Raw genomic sequence first — 17,917 nt, 5'->3', positions numbered from 1 at the left:
TTTAACAAGGGGCCATGGCTGACTGGGCTACAAATTTTATTGTAACAGTCTAGAAAGTTGTACAGACCCAACCCATGTTTCTGGGGATCGATGGCTATTAACCTTGATTAGCCTTGGCTATTAGCCTTGATTGCCATCTGCTGGGAGACTAGTGGGCTTCCTTGTGCAGTTGGTCGGCCGCTGTGAGAACAGACTGCTGCACTAGGTGGGATAAGGGGCTGATCCAGCAGGGCACACTTCTCCTTCATACTGAGCGGCCCAGTCTTTATGGAGACAGTTTATACATTGAGAGCACATTTTAAAAAAAACTGTTGTAGAGTGCAGAGATAGCTGCTCTATATGCATCTACAGATTTTTCTCTCATCGGATAAGAAGGATATTTTGCTACTGGTGTGTTAAAGCCGACTTTCTCTGTACATGATCAGAGGATATATTGTTTATGGTTACATGGTTGAATGTGTGGTTTATATTTAAATGCATGCAGGAACAGCATGAAGGTGAGTAAACTGGCAGAAGAATGGTATGCTGTATCCCTTTTTCTGTATCCAGCATAGAAACTGGATAAAGTTTGGGGAAGGGAATTTTTTTTCCACAGCGCCCCATGCAAAAATGTATCCCTTTCTCCCTCATCTGCCAGTCAGCCCCAGCATAGCTTTGTAGGCTTATTCTTATTCTTATTCTTATACACAACAATGTGAAATCATTGAAATCATTCTTTGGCTGCTGTTGGCCTTCCTCCACATTAAGTTCTTCCCAAGAACCTAGGTTGTCGTAATATATCAGCGTAGTATATGTGCGGATCCAAGCAGTGTGGCTTTTTGTAATTGACAGATGGAAATTTTGTTGATGGGCAGATTTTCTAAGTGCCATCCAAGGTTTTTTGGTAAGGCACCCAGCGTGCTGATAACTACTGGGACCACCATGGCCGGTTTATGCCATAATCTTTCAAGTTCAATTTTCAGGTCTTGATACTTTGTGACCTTCTCCAATTCTTTGTCTTCTCTTCTACTATCCCCTGGTATTGCCACATCAATTATCCATACTTTCTTCTTTTCAACCACAGCTAAATCTGGTGTGTTATGTGCCAAGACTTTATCAGTTCGTATTTGGAAATCCCACAATGTTTTAACCTGCTCGTTTTCGACTACTTTTTCAACTATACTGTATGTTCCCACCAATTTTTCATTACTGGCATATGATAATTTTTACAGATGTTCCAGCGAATCCAGACCAGTTATTATTATTATGGTTGGCTGCACAGTCAGCCAGATGTTTAGAGTGGATTTGGCATTTTTATTCACCTATTGAGTCCTTCCCAAGGATCTGGGATAGGCAGATGTTGTTACTTGATGGTATTAAAGGTATCATTGCAGGATGTAAGCTGTTCCTATTATTATTATTATTATTATTTTATCCCACCTTTTATAATTTTAGTCAACTCAAGGCAGCAAACATACCTAATGCAGGTAGTTCTCATTTAGCAACCACAATTGAGACTGGAAACTTGGTCATTAAGTGAAGCAGTTGCTGAGTGAAACTGCAACTGCTCTTACAATCTTACTTCAGCTTTCCTTTGCTTTACAGCCTTGCAGTCATCGTAAATGTGAGATTGGTTGTAAAGTTACTTTTTCATCACTGTCGTAACTGTGAACAGTCACTAAATGAGGCAATCACTAAACGAGGACTACCTGTACTTCTGCCTCCTATTTTCCCCACAGCAACAACCCTGTGAGGTGGGTTGAGCTGGGAGAGAAACTGGCCCAAAGTCACCCATCTGGCTTTCATGCCTAAGGGAGGCCTAGAACTCACAGTCTCCTGGTTTCTAGGTCAGCACCTTCACCACTGCACCAAACTGCCTCTCTATTTACAGGGTTGTGTACGTAAATTTCTGAGTTTCAATATGGGCAAATGCAAGGAAGGAAGATTAATCAATAAAAACAATGCAGGAAGCACTCCATTCTTTTTGTACAAGCACCATCCTTCTGTAGCACTTGCTGCCAGTACAATCCTAAAATCCTTCTTCATTCCCACAGGGGTGTGCTGTTTTCCTGCAGAGCCTCAAGTTTGCAGGAGAAGTTTGCTTCTCTGATGTCAGGGATGGGTGAAGGGGCAGGCTAGGGAGACTATAGATAACTTTAACAACCTGTGGGGCTGAGCGTAGGGAGTCCTAAGCATAAGCAGATATGAGTCCCTCCGGTCGGAGGAGATGGGCGGTGACAAATCTGATGAATGAATGAATGAATGAATGAATGAATGAATGAATGAATGAATGAAACTGAGGAGCCAAAATATTGGGGAAGAAAGAAAGGCCTTCTGCCTGGATGTCACGTATCGAGATGAAGCTGGATTAGGAATTCTCAGCTGTTTGCCAAAACTTCTTCTTGGAAATTAAAAAAAAAATGAAATGGAGCTTGTAAAAGAGAAGCCCACAAGAACAGGTAATATTAAGCATAGGACCAAGTATAGCTTTACAATGTATTGGGAACTTTATTAGGAGAAAAAAGGCTTTGTAAAGTTATAGGGCAATACAAATCATCAGCTGCTTGCTGTAATGTGGGGAACACAATGGAAAAATGTATGAGAGGCTGATGAATCATACTGTAATAGCAACAGTAACAGTGATAAAATGATAATTAAGAATCTGAAGGGTTTGTGAACAGGCTACTTAGGCAGTGATAATACTGTCTAATACTTGATCAGAAACAGTATCCTCTTAGTTGGAAGAAGAACAAGTGAAAGACTGTATGATAAAATGGTTTAAGAATTTTGGACACAATATACTGATGGAACAGTGGGAAAATACATGGTTAAAAGGGTTGAAATTTACATCATGTTATAATCTAAAAGAGAATTTTTATAAAATGATGTACCGTTGGTATATGACTCCAGAAAAATGGTCTAGAATGTATAAAGGTACTTCAAATTTATATTGGAAATGTGGACAACATGAAGGGTCATTTTATCATGCCTGGTGGACTTGTAAAAAAGCCAGAAATTCCTGGATTCAAATGCATATAATGCATACAATGATACAAAGAATTTTAAAGATCAACATTCGATTAAAACCAGAACTTTTCATGCTAGGATTGATGGACAGTCAATTAGAAAAGAGCCATGGAAGATTATTCTTATATATGATTACTGCTGCGAATCTATTATATAGTATGTGCAAAAATGATAAGATTCTGAAATACCCACAACAGAGGAATGGTTGGTGAAGATGACAGAACCAGCAGAGATGGCAAAATTAACTTGTTTGATTAGAGAAAGATCAACAACTACAGTTACCAGTGACTGGAAACCCCTTATGGACTTTGCTGAACAAAGAGAAAAATGAGCTTGTGATTTATGGGTTTGAAGATGAGAAAAGGTAGCTTATGGAAAGAAGGAAATTATGATGTAGCTTTAGAGAGAGAGGGCAAAACATAAATATATTTATAACCACTATCAAGAAGATCGGAAACTGTTTCTTTATAATTTTTCTTTTCCTGTTCTTTCTTTTTCTTTTTCTTTTTCTTTTTCTTTTTCTTTTTCTTTTCTTTCTTTTTCTATTTTCTTTTTTCACTATTTACTATTTTTCTTTATTATCTTTATTTTTTATGGCTTTTACTTGGTTAAAAAATATTCAGTTATATATAAAAAAAACAGTATCCTCTTAGTAGCTATGCTATTCCCCTCTATTCATGTGGCATTGAGGATTTATCAATTAGGGCAGTGTTGGAACAGAATGCCAAGTTTGGAACATAATCTGAGGACATTATCTAGGGCAGGGATGGGCACTCTGTGCAGGCAGGTCTCCATGCAGGCCTAAACATGGTGAAATTTGGCCATATTGCTGAAACAAAATGGCTGCCTCCTGCTATTTTGAAGCAGAAGACATACAAAAACTGCAATGGAAGTCCTTGTACTTTCTTGAGTTACATGGCAGTAGAGATCATGATCAGTTGCTTGGAATAAGATAAGGGAGACCAGGGATGGCCAAAAAGATCAAGATGGGAACCTTGATCATGTGGTCATGGGTGCCATATTGACTTTTTTGACCCTGTATGCCCTTTTCCAGTGGGAAAAGGTATACAACTTGATAGGAGAGGACACTGACAACAATAACAAGTTAAAACAGTGCTAAAACAAAATGAAAGAGAAGCCCACCTAGCACAGGGGAATGGAAAATCCCAGCCTTAGCTATATGAGAGGTGCCAATATAATAACGTGACCATCCGTCCTTTATTATAAAGGACAGTCCTTTATTTCAGAAAGCCGTCCTTTAGATTTATTTATTTATTTATTTATTATCTTGGTTTTGCTCTTGAATTTTCCTTTGTAAAGCAAAGGTATAAAAAATTATTATTATTATTATTATCATCATCATCATCACCTTTATGAACCCCTTTCAGATTTGCCCCTTTTTCAGATTTGTCCTTTATTTTTTTCCAAGAAAATATGGTCACTGTAGATGTACCCCTACCTACTTTGGATCATCTTCCTACCCAATGTGGCCCTGTCCCTCCTCCCAAAAAATGTTATGTGCACCCACCTGCCACCTGAAAGATAGCTTACTCAGCCAGCTAGGCCTACCATATGGGTACCACCTGGGGCAGAAGGGTGAGACTTTGCCTCCAGCCCGTTCTTTCTCCTAGTGCTGCCTTCATTTAATCCCAGGAGACGCCTAGCCCTAATCGTTCCTTTAGATTCAGATCAGCGTAAAACCCTGTGTATAAACATAATAGCAGTACAGTGAATTCGCTGGGTGAGCAACATCTGCACTGGTACCAAGTTGACTCAAATTTTACACCAGGGAGAGCCAGATTCTGTGACGGGCATCATTTCTGCTTTTTTGTTTTTCTCTCCCTTATCTTGCACAATATAATTTTACAATTACTCTGGAGTTGGGCAACCCATAGCCCACAGGCTTGATGAGACCTCACAACCATAATTTTTGTCTGCCAGCATTACATAGCAAAATGGCAGTTTTCAGTGGTGCAAATTTCTCCCTCCTTTTTTTGTTTGTTTGTTTAATATAAGCTGTAAAATATGGTTCTTCAGCTTTTTGGATATTGAATATACTTATTTCCTGCAGGGAGGAAAAAAAACCTCTAAAATTTTCTATCTGGTCCCATTCAGTGTAATGATCCCGGTGTTTTTAAAGGCTGACAATAATGGAGAAAAAAGGAGAGGGCTTTGAAAAAAAAAAACAAGAGTTGAAAAGATTGTTCAACCAGTTTCAACTCAATCTAGTACAAATGGAGTTCCTCAGTACATGAATAGGAATCTTATCCAGTAAATGAATAGAAACTAGTTCTAAAAAAAGCAGTGGAAGGGTATTTTTTTAAGCTTCAATTCCTTAACTGAATGATCTCAAAACTAAATAGTGGTGTGTCTATTGGGTTCTTGAATAGCATGTAATGTATTCTCTACCATAAAACAGAGAAGCAACATGGTTCACACTTGTGCACTGCAATGCAAGAATTAAACTCCAACCTGAATACTAATGTGCTGATGTATCCTAGGGCAGTGTATCTCAACCTTGGCAACTTTAAGCTGTGTGGACTTCAACTCCCAGAGTTCCCCAGCCAGCAATGCTGGCTGGGGAACTCTGGGAGTTGAAGTCCACACAGCTTAAAGTTGCCAAGGTTGAGAAACACTGTCCTAGGGTGTAATAAAATTATTAACCTTAATGTCAATCCCATATTCTACGGCCTTTTGAGGGGGTTATTTTGTTTTGTTTTCTCCCTTTTATTCATGTAGTCATGCTGGCCACATGACCACGGAAGTGTCTACGGACAAACGCCGGCTCTTCGGCTTTGAAACGGAGATGAGCACCGCCCCCTAGAGTCAGACACGACTGGACTTAATGTCAAGGGAAACCTTTACCTTTACCTTATAGATCTTGATGCATTGTATTATTGCAACACAGATTCCAATCCTCTAATATTTACGTAATATGATTAAAAATGATGAACGTTCTATTATTTAGAAAGCTTGAAGTATTGAAAATAAAAAGAGAAAAGTAAAAATTCTATCAGTATTAATTGCAATTTAGGAAGTCAGTATTTTAGAAACAGAGTATTTGACTTTTCATCCAACGTTAGGTACTGTGTGGCATAAAAAAAGAACCACTGCAATTCGCATGAAAGTATTGGTTATGTAATAATAGTTTCAGTCTTAAATGGTTTGCTTAATATGGAGATCTCTGTTGTGTTGTTGTTTTATTATCCGTGACGGAGCATTTTCGAGAGATGTCACTGCACCCTTGTAGGCAACGCCAGTCCTACTGTTAAGTGGTTGCCTAACTGATCATCTGCCCTCAAGTCAGTGCAATTCTTAATGGTCACATAGACTTGGCCTTCCAGGTTTTCCAGCAGTGCACCCATCGCTACTGTGATTAAGTCCAGCCACCTTTCTGCTGGTTGTCCTCTTCTTCTCTTTTCCTTTTACCTTTCCCAGCATTATGAACTTCTCAACAGAGATGTATCTTCACGTAATGTGTCCAAAATATGATAAATTTAAGCTTCATCATTTTGCCGCAAGTTAGAACTTGTATTGATTTGTTTTATGATCCATTTTTGTTTTCTTCTGTGTTCTTGGCTTTCCATTGTATTCTTAATAGTCTTTTCCAACACTGTATCAAAGTTCAAAAACATGAAAACTCTTTCTATCCGAAACTCACTCTATCTATCTTCAAAGACCATCTTTTGCTTTTATGGAGTGTCACTAGAAAAAACCATTGCCTGTATTATTCTGATCTTTGTAGGTTAAGAAACATCCCGGCGTCTGAATATGTTTTTCATGGCCTCCATAGCTACCTACCAAGTGCTAGTCTGTGTCATATTTCTTGATTGTTGGCTCCTTTACTCTTGACAGTCAATTCTAAAAGTGAGACACTATCCATCACTTCAATACCCTCACTGTCAGTTCTAAGGCTAGTTGCTATACTTTTTGTGACTAGTTTGGTCTTCTTTCTATTTAATTTTAGTCCCATTTTTAATTGAATTTGGAGAATTTCCTTTTCTGATACCTTCTCCCTGCCCTGCCTCCTGCATTTCTTGCTAGTTAAGAATTGATCAGAGCATTTGGATACTTGATGGGAGCAAACTTTCCCCACCCTTGATGCAAGCTGTGGGTATGTGGGTGGGCTGGGTGGTACCATTGTGGAGCTGTGTGCTGTGTGTTCCCTGATCAGTCCCTCTCTCTGTCTGTGTTGCAGGAGTGGGCGGATGTGTGCTGCCGAGGCCTCCGGAGCGTTCATGCCTACATCTTGGTCTATGACATCTGTTGTTTTGACAGCTTTGAGTATGTCAAAACCATTAGGCAGCAGATCCTAGAAACAAGGTAAAAATATGCCTCAGCTTCATCCCACCCTGGACTTGAGATCAGAGAAGGGAGGGGTCCCAGATGCTAATGCCAGGAATTTTAGAAAGCAGCATAAATCCCCGGATACTGAGTGTGCAGTCCATGTCAACTTCTTTCTGCTTGGAGTAATTTCAGGGCTGGTAGTTAACAGGGTTAAGATCTGAACCCTGTAAAAAGCAGGGGCCCTCATTTAACAAAGCAAAGCAAAGCAGGTAGAATATGATGCAAGATCTCTTTAAAAAGCCACTGAAATCCTGGCAAGCAGCTGTAAAGAGTTGGTTGGCAGCTGCTTTCAAGGAGCTCCTTAGGCTCAACTTTGGTTGTTTGGTGGGAAAGGGGAAGGGGGAGGATTGTAGGACTCTATCCCAGTAGCAGAGCCCTTGCTTTGCTTATAGGAAGTTCTTGTTCAGCCATGTTTAGAACCCAGAGCCCCAGACGAGCTGATCCATCTCAAAATCCAGGGCTAGGCCTATCATTGAGCAGAAGGTAGCATCTATATTGGGTGGTGGATCAGGCCTGTTGGGGGGTGTAAATTGGATCAAGCCAGTACTTTCTGCCCTCTCCAGCTGCAGTCATTTCACTGTGCCCATGGCTCATGTGCCATGCAGGCCACTTAACCTAAAGCTCCAGAGATGGCCATCCTTAGGATGACCACCCTTCAACAATAATCTCAACAGAAACTTCAGCATGTTAGTTTTCCCAACACATTCCCAGTTATTGGCTTCCATGGGTAAAGAAGTTAAGGAAAACATTACATTGGCAGATATGATGAAAATATTGCGATGTTTTGCACCTGGGTCTTTCAGAAATTTAGGAAGGAATTGGTTGGGACTACAGTTTTCATAATTCCCAGCCACTGTGACCAGACGGACACCTAGCTCTTCAATTGGTTCTCTCATTCTACCCCCTCGGCTTGGGTTTTCAAGCTCTTCACAAGACTTTTCCTCTTTTCGTTGGCAGAGTCATTGGCACCTCAGACACTCCCATCATCATTGTTGGGAACAAGCGGGACCTCCAGAAAGGCCGGGTCATCCCCCGCTGGAATGTCTCCAACCTTGTGAAGAAGACATGGAAGTGTGGTTACATTGAGTGCTCAGCCAAATACAACTGGCATATCCTCCTGCTCTTCAGTGAACTTCTGAAGAGTGTGGGTTGTGCACGATGTAAGCACGTTCATACTGCCATCCGCTTCCAGGGGGCCCTGCGGAGGAACCGATGCACCATTATGTGAGACCTGAGGGACCTGCTGTCCCCTCCATCTCTGTGGGCAGCTTCTCTCCACTCGCCTGCCCTGTGCATGGGAGCCTTTTTTTGATCCGGATCTGGCTGGGGTGGAAAATCTTACAAGCAGCTCTGTCCTCAAAGGAAGCCTCAGCCCTTGGCCTCATTGAGGCCAGCTAGTTTTTGAGGTTTTTGTTTTCTCTCTTGCTGATCTTGAAGCAGTGGATTTGATGGGGAGGTTTGCTTCTTTATACATAGGAACCCTTCTGGTTTGGATCATGGACCAGGAGGTGCAGCAATCCTCTGATGGAGCAAAGATGCAGGACGTCATCCAAGATGGAGCTTGAAGAAGGGGATGCATCTGGTTCAGTCTCTTGCAGCCAGATTATAAATCTACCAAATGTGGGATTAGTTAACATTTTGTGAATAATGAAATGCAAATTAAGAGGAGCAGATGGCCTCTTGATATATAACTAGGCAGCCCAACAGGGATGGGCAATCTTTGGCCCTCTAGATGTTGCTAAACCACAGCTTAGTTTAGCTGGTGTGGCTAAAAGAGAATGATGCTGGGAGTTCTAATTCAGCAACATCTAGAGGCCCACAGATCATCTATTCCGACCCCAGACCAGCATTCCTATAATATGAGATCGCTTGCATCCTGGCTCAGAACCATCAGTGGGATATTTTAGGAAGAAAGAAAAACCAAGAGGAGCATAGAATGATAGGATAATGGAGATGGATGAGTGAGCCAGGAAGAACAAGCAAAGATGGGACTGGTAGGGATTAGGTATAAGGGCAACTGAAATATAAAGATGGGATCTCTCAGGTCATATGTATGTCGAGATTGTGAAAGAGTTTGTAGATACGCTTGATGTATTTCACAATACTTGTTCACAGAGATAGGGGAAGCATTTCAGTCTGGACATAAAGTAAATTGGTTTGCCACTAAACTTCAGCTCAGCAGTTCTGATGATATGATAACATGAGTCCAAGAGATATATTTTGCTTACATTTACACATTTTTCAAGCCCATGCAAACCATCTTTGTACACTTAAAATTCAGAATATACACTTCTGGCTGTCCTGGTATTGCTGAACTACAACTCCCACATACCTCACTATTGTCCATGCTGACTGGAAGATGTAGTTCAACTACATATTCCTGCTTTTGTTAGACTTCTGTCATTGGCCATGGTGGCAGAGGCTAATGGGCAATAAGGTTCAGCAACATGGACACAAGTTCCAACCTTTGCCATAATAAGCGATGCAGACTTGTTACTTTGATTACCCTAGATACAACCATGGTGCACAAGGAAATCAGCTAGAAATTAAGACTTGGGGAAGGACTGCTTGTTTTGGGGCGGGGAGGATTTTTCCCCCTGCTCTTAGCTTATTGATTTATTTTGCTTAATGACCATTAACTGTAGAATCCTCAATCACATTCTTTTTAAATGCCAACTTGTTTGCATTTCCCCCTGTCCCTGAGCACTGAGAGCTAACTAGCTTATACACACATCTTCCAAATAATAGAAAAACTCCAGGGAAGTGGAGAAAATCCCAGACGTTGGAGCACAGCCAAGAAGGATCTCTCTGCAAACACACTTGGGACCCTTAGTTGAGGCAGACTTAAGATAAAATATCAGTCTTATAGAACCACCAGACTGGAAGTGCCATCCCCAGGTTGGCTGTCTGGACTCCTTCAGACTTCATGGGGAGACATTCTCATAAGAAAGGAGAGTTCCTGTACATGCATGGAAAACAAGCAAGTTGACAAAAAGTTCTAGGCAAGTCTCCTCAAGATGCTACTTTCTATGTGCATTAAAACACACACACACACACACACAACAGCAAATCATTCTGTCATGATGTGGCACGGTCCTGGCTGACAGGTTTGCCAATATAGGCTTTGACCAATACAGTCTTTCCTGGCAGATACCTCTTTAAAGAAACCAACTTTAGAATGATCCGTTTGGTCTTCATGCTAATTTATAAATGGTTTGTTTTCTGGGAATTACAAATAAAGAGGCTGACTGGTTTTGCCATTGGCTCCCTATTGTTTGCTTTCTGTTGTGAGAGCATCTTGCTTCTAAGTCCTTTCCTGAAATCTCTCTTGAACAAAAGAAACTCTAAACCATCTAGGGGGCCTGCTTCAGCCTCTGGAATTGCAATAGCTCCTGTAACTTGAAATGCTGCATTTTGTAATATAAGCTCTATTCGGAGACCCTGGGCCTGAAGTTGCTAAGGAAAAGATATTCTTTTACCTCCATGCAGCAACAGCTTCCCCTGTTAAATTTCAGCATCAGATTGCTTTTGCAAAGTAACTTTGTTTGGGTCTTACATGAGAGCTGCAACATTCTGTGGAATGAAAAGCAGAATGTGCTTTCCGACCAAGCGTCTAACTCTGCAAATCCAAAGGCTTCTTCTCACACTTTTTCAAGCAGGGTTTCTCAACCTTAGCAACTTTAAGATGTGTGGACTTCAACTCCCAGAATTCCCCAGCCAGTATGGCTGGCTGCGGAATTCTGGGAGTTGAAGTCCACACATCTTAAAGTTGCTAAGGTTGAGAAACACTGCCTTAAAGGGTTTCCTCAGGTGAGGAAAAAAAGAGGCTGGAGAGCAATGAGAAAAAAAGGGAAGCTTGCAAACAAGAGCCGTCATAGTTTGGATTCTCCATAAAATTCCAAGAATGAAAATTTGCAGTTAACTGTGAGACGTGGTTCCTGAATTGACCCATCTGCTGGATTCACACTGTACAATGAACATCAAGTAATCAAGAGGGCTGAGTCTGCATAATAACTGAGCTGAAAGATAGTTAAATGAGGTTGAGACTAATCAAGCTTAGCCTGTTGCATGAATGTACCCACTTGATCTGTATCTGATCCAGTTAAGGCCATTGTGTGAACACAGCCAATAGGCTCAGATACACTACACCCCCCCCACCGCCCCCCCATGTCTTCCAGATATATTGGGGTTGCAATTCTTGGAACTGAAAGAGAGTGCCAGTTTGGGACTGAACAACACATGGGCACACATCTGTTCCTGCAAGCATCAGCCAATCAAATAATTCCCACATGTGCATGTATTAGAATGCATTGATTCCCACATCCACAACTCTCCCGGGGATAAAAAGAAATGCTTTGGTATTGCCTTCAGCCACAGAGTAGCTGCATTTATACAAGACAGTCGCCTGAATTATGAACTCTGCTTTACCAAATTAAATACAGGAAACAATGCTTTGAGCCATAACTAGCTAACTGTACTGTGCAACCCAGCCGGTTCTTTTCAGTGAGTTCTTGTTTTCATTTGCCATCAACTTCATCCTAATTAGGGCTGAAATGCTAACCAATGCATGCTCGTAACCAATTTTACCTTTTTATGACCCCTACCTGGCTGATTTCACCCAAGACACCTAACTCTTATCTCACTTTAACATAATACAGCTGCTATGTTCACATAACACGCTATACCGAAACAAACTGTATTAAAGCTTAACATGATGGACTAGTTCATCCAACATGGTAAGACAACAATGGGAAGCTTCCTATCACACCAGACTACAAACTATCCAAGCTTGTTTTAGCCTAGTGCAGCATGCTGCATGAGCCTCACCATTGTGTGAAACTGACTAAGTCAATACTGGCTATATTAGACAATGATTTACAGCAATGAAATCTTGCCTCTGGGCTATTAATTCTGCAATGTCTTTCCTTCCAACAAGGAAATTTTTGCTTCATGTCCCTGCCATCAAAGCCTGGTTGCACTAAAGCTGATGCTTCAAAGGAAATAACCTCCTGTGGTCCCTGACCCTGTTGAGAATATCTGGATTTGAGACCAAGGGCCAGTTTTGTATAGTGGTTAAGGCACCAGGCTAGAAACCAGGAGACTGTGACTTCTAGTCCTGCCTTAGGCACAAAGCCAGCTGGGTGACCTTGGCTCAGTCACTCCCTCTCAGCCCTAGGAAGAAGGTGGCCAGGGAATGACTTCTGAAAACATTGCCTAGAAATCTGTATGGACTTGTTCATGGAGTTGCCAGGATGCAAGACTTGAAGGCACCCATACACACAAACAAAAATCTGTGAAAAGACCCGAACAATCTCAGTGTTCATTATTATAAGGGGCCTAATGAAATGCTAGTGTGCTCTGTAAAGATGTTAGACAGTAGAAGGGTGTGTAGCACCACCCACCATTTTCCCCAACTTGGCACCTTTCTGATGTCAAGGGTTGTAATTGCCACCATTTCCATCCTGCACAAATAATAACCCTGCTGGCTGGGGAAGATGGGAGTTGTAATGTATAGAACACATCATTTTGATATCTGGCTTACCAAGCACTCAAAAGGCCAGGGGCCTTGCTACAAAGGAATGCCACTCCCTAATGTAATGAAGGATAAGAAATCAACATTATGCAAGAGGGATTCATTCATACTGCATCATTTAAATTACTGCACAAGTCTGTGCACTTTTCCCCCTGTTATTAAGTGCTACTGAGTTCAGAAGGATTTGTCTGGGAACAGAAACACCTGGGTTAGAATTCAACACTTGCCATTAAGTAGTGTGGTGATATGATTTACTCCAGCACTGTTGGGATATTTCCAACACTGACTATACTGTAATGAGATCACTGAATAATTTATTCCTTTTTAAAAATAGTTTTTATTAAAAGATGTTACACAGATAATAAGAAATACACTAAAAGAAAGAAAAAATATAGTAAAGTAACTGTGCAAAAGAAAAATAGAAAGAAAACAGAGAGAAAAGAAGATAGAAAAAAAGAAAAAGAACAAACAGAAATATGTATGTACTGTATGTATGTATGGCTTTCAATCTTCCCCTTGGCTAGTTATACATACAGTTCCAATCAAACCTCTCTCCTCAAGATTTCATCATAATTCCCTTCTTTCTATAAACTATTCTTTCTCATCATCAGAACCGTAAGTCACAAAATCATTTTCTTTCTTACGCAAAAAGCCCATAAGGAGTTTCCAGTCATTGATGAATGAATGCATAATTTATTCCAGTAACCATGCAATGTTACACATCAAAGTGGAGAATCTGTAGCCCTCCAGATGCTGCTCAACTAACGTTTTCAACTGTCCTAGCCAGAGGCAATGCCTGGATTGCCACAGCTTCTTTAAAAATCAAGCCCAGAGATCTTAGGCAAGTGAGTATAGGATTTCATGTGTAGGTTTGCATCCCTCTCTATTGAGAATTTCAACATCATATCACTGACCAAAGTTTTTAATGCTAATTGGTTTGATCAGTACTTTCACAACTCTTTGTAAGTGATGAAAAAAGGGCAGCCAACCAATAGCATATTAGGTCTGGGCCCACTGTATTCCAAGTCCTGCTACCAAATCTGGGTAGCAAAACTCTTTTGTTAATGCACACATTACCAAATTCAGATGTGTCCCTGGCCTCAAAACATTGCAGAAATATGGGAGAGCACTAGATGGCAGCCCATTGTCAGGTTTTTGGGATCTCTGCTTCACCTTTCACAAAATGGCCATTTCCTAGAAGGTATGCTGCTTGCTGTCTCTCAGGATTTCTACTGTGATGGGGTCCCAAAATGTTCCTGTTGAAGGAGAAGGAGAAGGAGAAGGAGAAGGAGAAGGAGCTTAGCTTTGCCAGAAAACTATACCAACATCTATTTATTTAATTTAATTTTAAATAATGTTTTTAAAAGCAGATGGGGCAGAGAGGCTGCTGGGTAGCAAAGGAGGTGTTTGGTGGAAAGTTGTCGCTTTCTCTTATATGACTGATGGTCATGGGTGTTGGAGGTCCTGGCAAATCCAGCATGCCTTATTAGCATGTGCATTAGCATGTAAATTGAATTGTCCCACGATGCAACTCTGAGGAAGCTGTTTGTTGCCACTCCCACTTCCTCCCTCTCTCTCTCTTCCTCCTTCCTCCACTAACTGAACAGGCAGCATGGATGCTGCTCTCCATCAGGGCCATGTGCTCAGGCCTTGATGAAGAATTCTGCCTCTATTCTCCACACAGCTCTTAGCAGCTATAGGGCTAAGGGTAAATTATGTTTAGGGACAAAAGAAGAACAAAGATTTCATCTTTTCCACCGAACACAGATGTAACCGAACCAATAATAAAGTCAGTAAGATATTCTTTTTACTTCTTACTCTACTCTGTCTGAGTGTGTGATTCTTTATGCTTGGGAGGGTTAAGTGTGTAAGATCAATAACCTGTGTTATACAATCTTCTTCCTCCTTCATTAAAAAAAAAAAAGGAGACAGGAAGATCTATAGTATAACCATGTTGGTAACTTCCAATATAATTTCAGGGTTCTTTTTTTTAGACGCACACACATACTCATATGTATGTGTCAATATTTTTTTCCCAGTAGTTTACTCTGATAGAATTTTACTCTGCTCTGTGTTGAATTCTTCCCCAGTTCAGGCTTGAGTTATTAAAACTCATTCCAGAATTGGAGTATGGAGTTTTCCCTGCAATTCTCTATTTGTCTTTACGTTATCCATTCCTAAGTCTGCAAGGCAGATGTGTAAGTCTGCATCACGTTTCTTTTTCTGAAATGCCTTATGCTTATATTCCGGTACACAGATTGAGCTAACTCATGGATAAATGCCAAATAAACCAGATGTTACTGCAATTAAATCACAATTTTTGGCAGGGTTTTATCATAACAGATGTGCATATTGATAATGCAGAAATGGAGAAATACATAGCCAAGTTGCTAATGAAACAGGAGATGTCTCAAACTCTGCCTATGCCGGGCTATGTAGAAAATTCACAATTTAAAAATAGAATGATTCAGAATTTCTAATGTGTATGAGTCCCACAACAAGAATTTTGCAAACATTCCCAGCCTGTAACCTATACTTGATTTTTGAAAAGGAGTATTTTTTAGAATCATAGCCTTTGATATTGGAAGAGATTTCAGAGATACAGTTTGGGCTCTGGTAATCTGAGTGACCATGGGGTGACACCAAAAAGTCGATTTTGTCTGTCTATCTTTGTTGCCACCTAATGCTCATCCAGATTTTTGTAGCCCAAATATGGTAGTTCTCGTGAAAATATGGTGTGATTTATAGCACAGTTAAATTTAAGGTATCCTATCTTCCAACAAGTAACCCTGTCAAATCCCACAGATGAAGTTTTCAGGAAATAGCATTTATATTAAAGTAAAAAGGTCCATGAATTATAATCTCAATTTAATTCAGTTTTAGTTTCTTCATTCTGGCCATGAATAAGCACCTTGAGCAATCATTTGAACAGTGTGCAAGTTAAAATGGGTGTTAAAGCATGAGATCTAACCGAGTTCACACAAGCATTTGACAAGCAAAATCTAGAGCCAGTATTTTCTGAATCATTGTTTACCATACCATCATCATCATCATGAGATCTCTCTTTGGCTGGTCTGAGTCACTACTGTATTTTTTTTCTTTTTAAGAATAAGTATTTCTACATACCCAGAGCCAAAGGACAATTAGACAAATAATGTAACGTGCTCTCCATTCTTGTATCAGCACAAGCATTAAACTGTAAATTATGTAAGTTTAGATGCCCACTTCCAATAAAAAGTTGCTATTAGATGAAATCTGAGACTGCTCAGTTCTTCCCTGGGTGATATTGTCCTTCTTTGAACAACTCACCTTCCGACTCATATTTTCGTTGTGGTGTTGCAAGACAGAAAACCTTTTTTGTCAATTGGAGCAAAATAGTTTGCCCTCCTCACTCCCCATACCAGCCTTTCTCAACTTTTTGACCTGAGGAACCCTTGAAATACTTTTCAGGCCTCGGGGAACCCCTGCACATTCAGGCTCAAGTATAGGCCAGAAGTTACAAAATTATTATATTCGTTTCATGGGTAGGCCTGTATAGATGCATGAACAGTGTTCTTGAACTAAAAATAAAGAATGAAATTTACCTCTTTCGTGTGAAGTTGCCCAAATCTGAAATATTTTTTTAAATAAATCAGGATCTCCCAGGGAACCCCTGGTGACCTCTTGCGAAACCCTAGGGTGCTACAAAACCCTGGTTGAGAAAACCTGCCCCATACAGAAGCAAGCTGGACAGACAGATTTTATTGCAACGCCATCTCTGATACAGTACAGCTGTCTTCAGCCTGGGACCCTGAAGATCATGTGGACTTCAACACCCATAATTCCTAGCTAGGAACTGAAGTCCAACACATCTGTGTGACTCCCCTGGGGAAGGCTGGTAGTGTGTCTTCACCATACCTAAGGCAACAGGTCAGTTTAGGATGAGTCATACGGAATACCCAGGTCTGTCCTCCAACAAGAGGAGCGTTCAGGAAGAATAAAGGGACAGAGGGCTCCCCCTCTGATGCATCTATTGCTTGAAGCAGTGACCTCATTCTGCCTAATGGTAGGGCTGGCCCCAAGAACCTCCATCCTATTTTCAGATCTTGCTTCTTGTTTAGAATGGCAGTTCCCCACTGCAAGGGTGACACCCCCATCTGCCTCCAATTGTTTCCTTCTTCTTCTTATCACCACTGTTAAGCATAGCTGCTGCATCCCTTTCTACTCGGGAGCAATCACTAAATTATTGCTTCTGTGTGCATCCCACTGAGAGAGGTTGCACTATTCTTTAGGGAGGAGGAAGAGGAGAGGAAAGGAGGCTGGGCAGAAGGGGGACCGGTGATGACTCATCAAGGAGAATTACTGGTTTTAAAGTTACCCCTTTGGAGATGCATTTTGGCAGAGCTTAGAGACAACTGCACAGAAATCAGTTCAGACTGTGGAAATGACAAACTGGTTGCCTGGAGCAGAAATCTTTAATTTTGCATCTATAAAATAGCATCCCTTCTCCTTTGTTGCTTCATGTTTCTCAGACTCCGCAGATGCCACATCAAAGTTAAAGAGAAGATAGAAAGTGAAATAGGAAGTAGATTCCTGATAGATCTCTGCACAATTTGCGGTAGACAGGAAGGAGTTGGGGTTCTCCATTCTCTAATGCTAGTAACTATTAAAAAGACTTTTGTCTCCTTCCCTTAAACTGGGTAGCTGAAAAAGAACCACTGTAGGCAAACTAAGAATAGGATTTTGCATAAAAAGATTTGATTTGTAAGTTGGTTCTGATACAAATCAAGTGTTAAACTGAATGGGTGGTTCAACTGAAAGCATCAGTTTTCAACATTATTTGGCACCTGATTCAGGCCGGTAGATTTCACACAATAATACACTGTACTAAGTCAGTTAAAGGTGCAGAGACTGCATGTGCAAAACAGTTTTAACCTTTCCTTGTTTATTTGTTGGTTTTTGCCCATCAGATGCTGCAAATCCAGCCAATTTGGTTAGTTAATGGTTCAGGGTATGGTGCAGACCCAGACAATGGGTTAATTCAGGAACCAG

At 40.8% G+C, this 17,917-nt stretch overlaps 1 protein-coding gene across 1 annotated transcript in view; it reads left to right on the top strand.

The window, feature by feature from the left end:
* RASL10B (RAS like family 10 member B) overlaps positions 1 to 10,611 on the top strand; it is a 32,855-nt gene extending 22,244 nt beyond the window's left edge. Inside the window, exons 3-4 of the mRNA XM_063298353.1 lie at positions 7,205 to 7,329; positions 8,311 to 10,611. Of these exons, the coding sequence (XP_063154423.1) occupies positions 7,205 to 7,329; positions 8,311 to 8,581 (396 nt within the window). The 3' untranslated portion in view covers positions 8,582 to 10,611. The remainder of the gene's footprint in view (positions 1 to 7,204; positions 7,330 to 8,310) is intronic.
* Positions 10,612 to 17,917: the final 7,306 nt, after the last annotated feature.

This window comes from Candoia aspera, chromosome 1, assembly GCF_035149785.1.
Source record: "Candoia aspera isolate rCanAsp1 chromosome 1, rCanAsp1.hap2, whole genome shotgun sequence".
Lineage (NCBI taxonomy): Eukaryota > Metazoa > Chordata > Lepidosauria > Squamata > Boidae > Candoia > Candoia aspera.
Note: the sequence above shows the minus strand (reverse complement) of the source record. Positions and strands in the feature narration are given on the sequence as shown.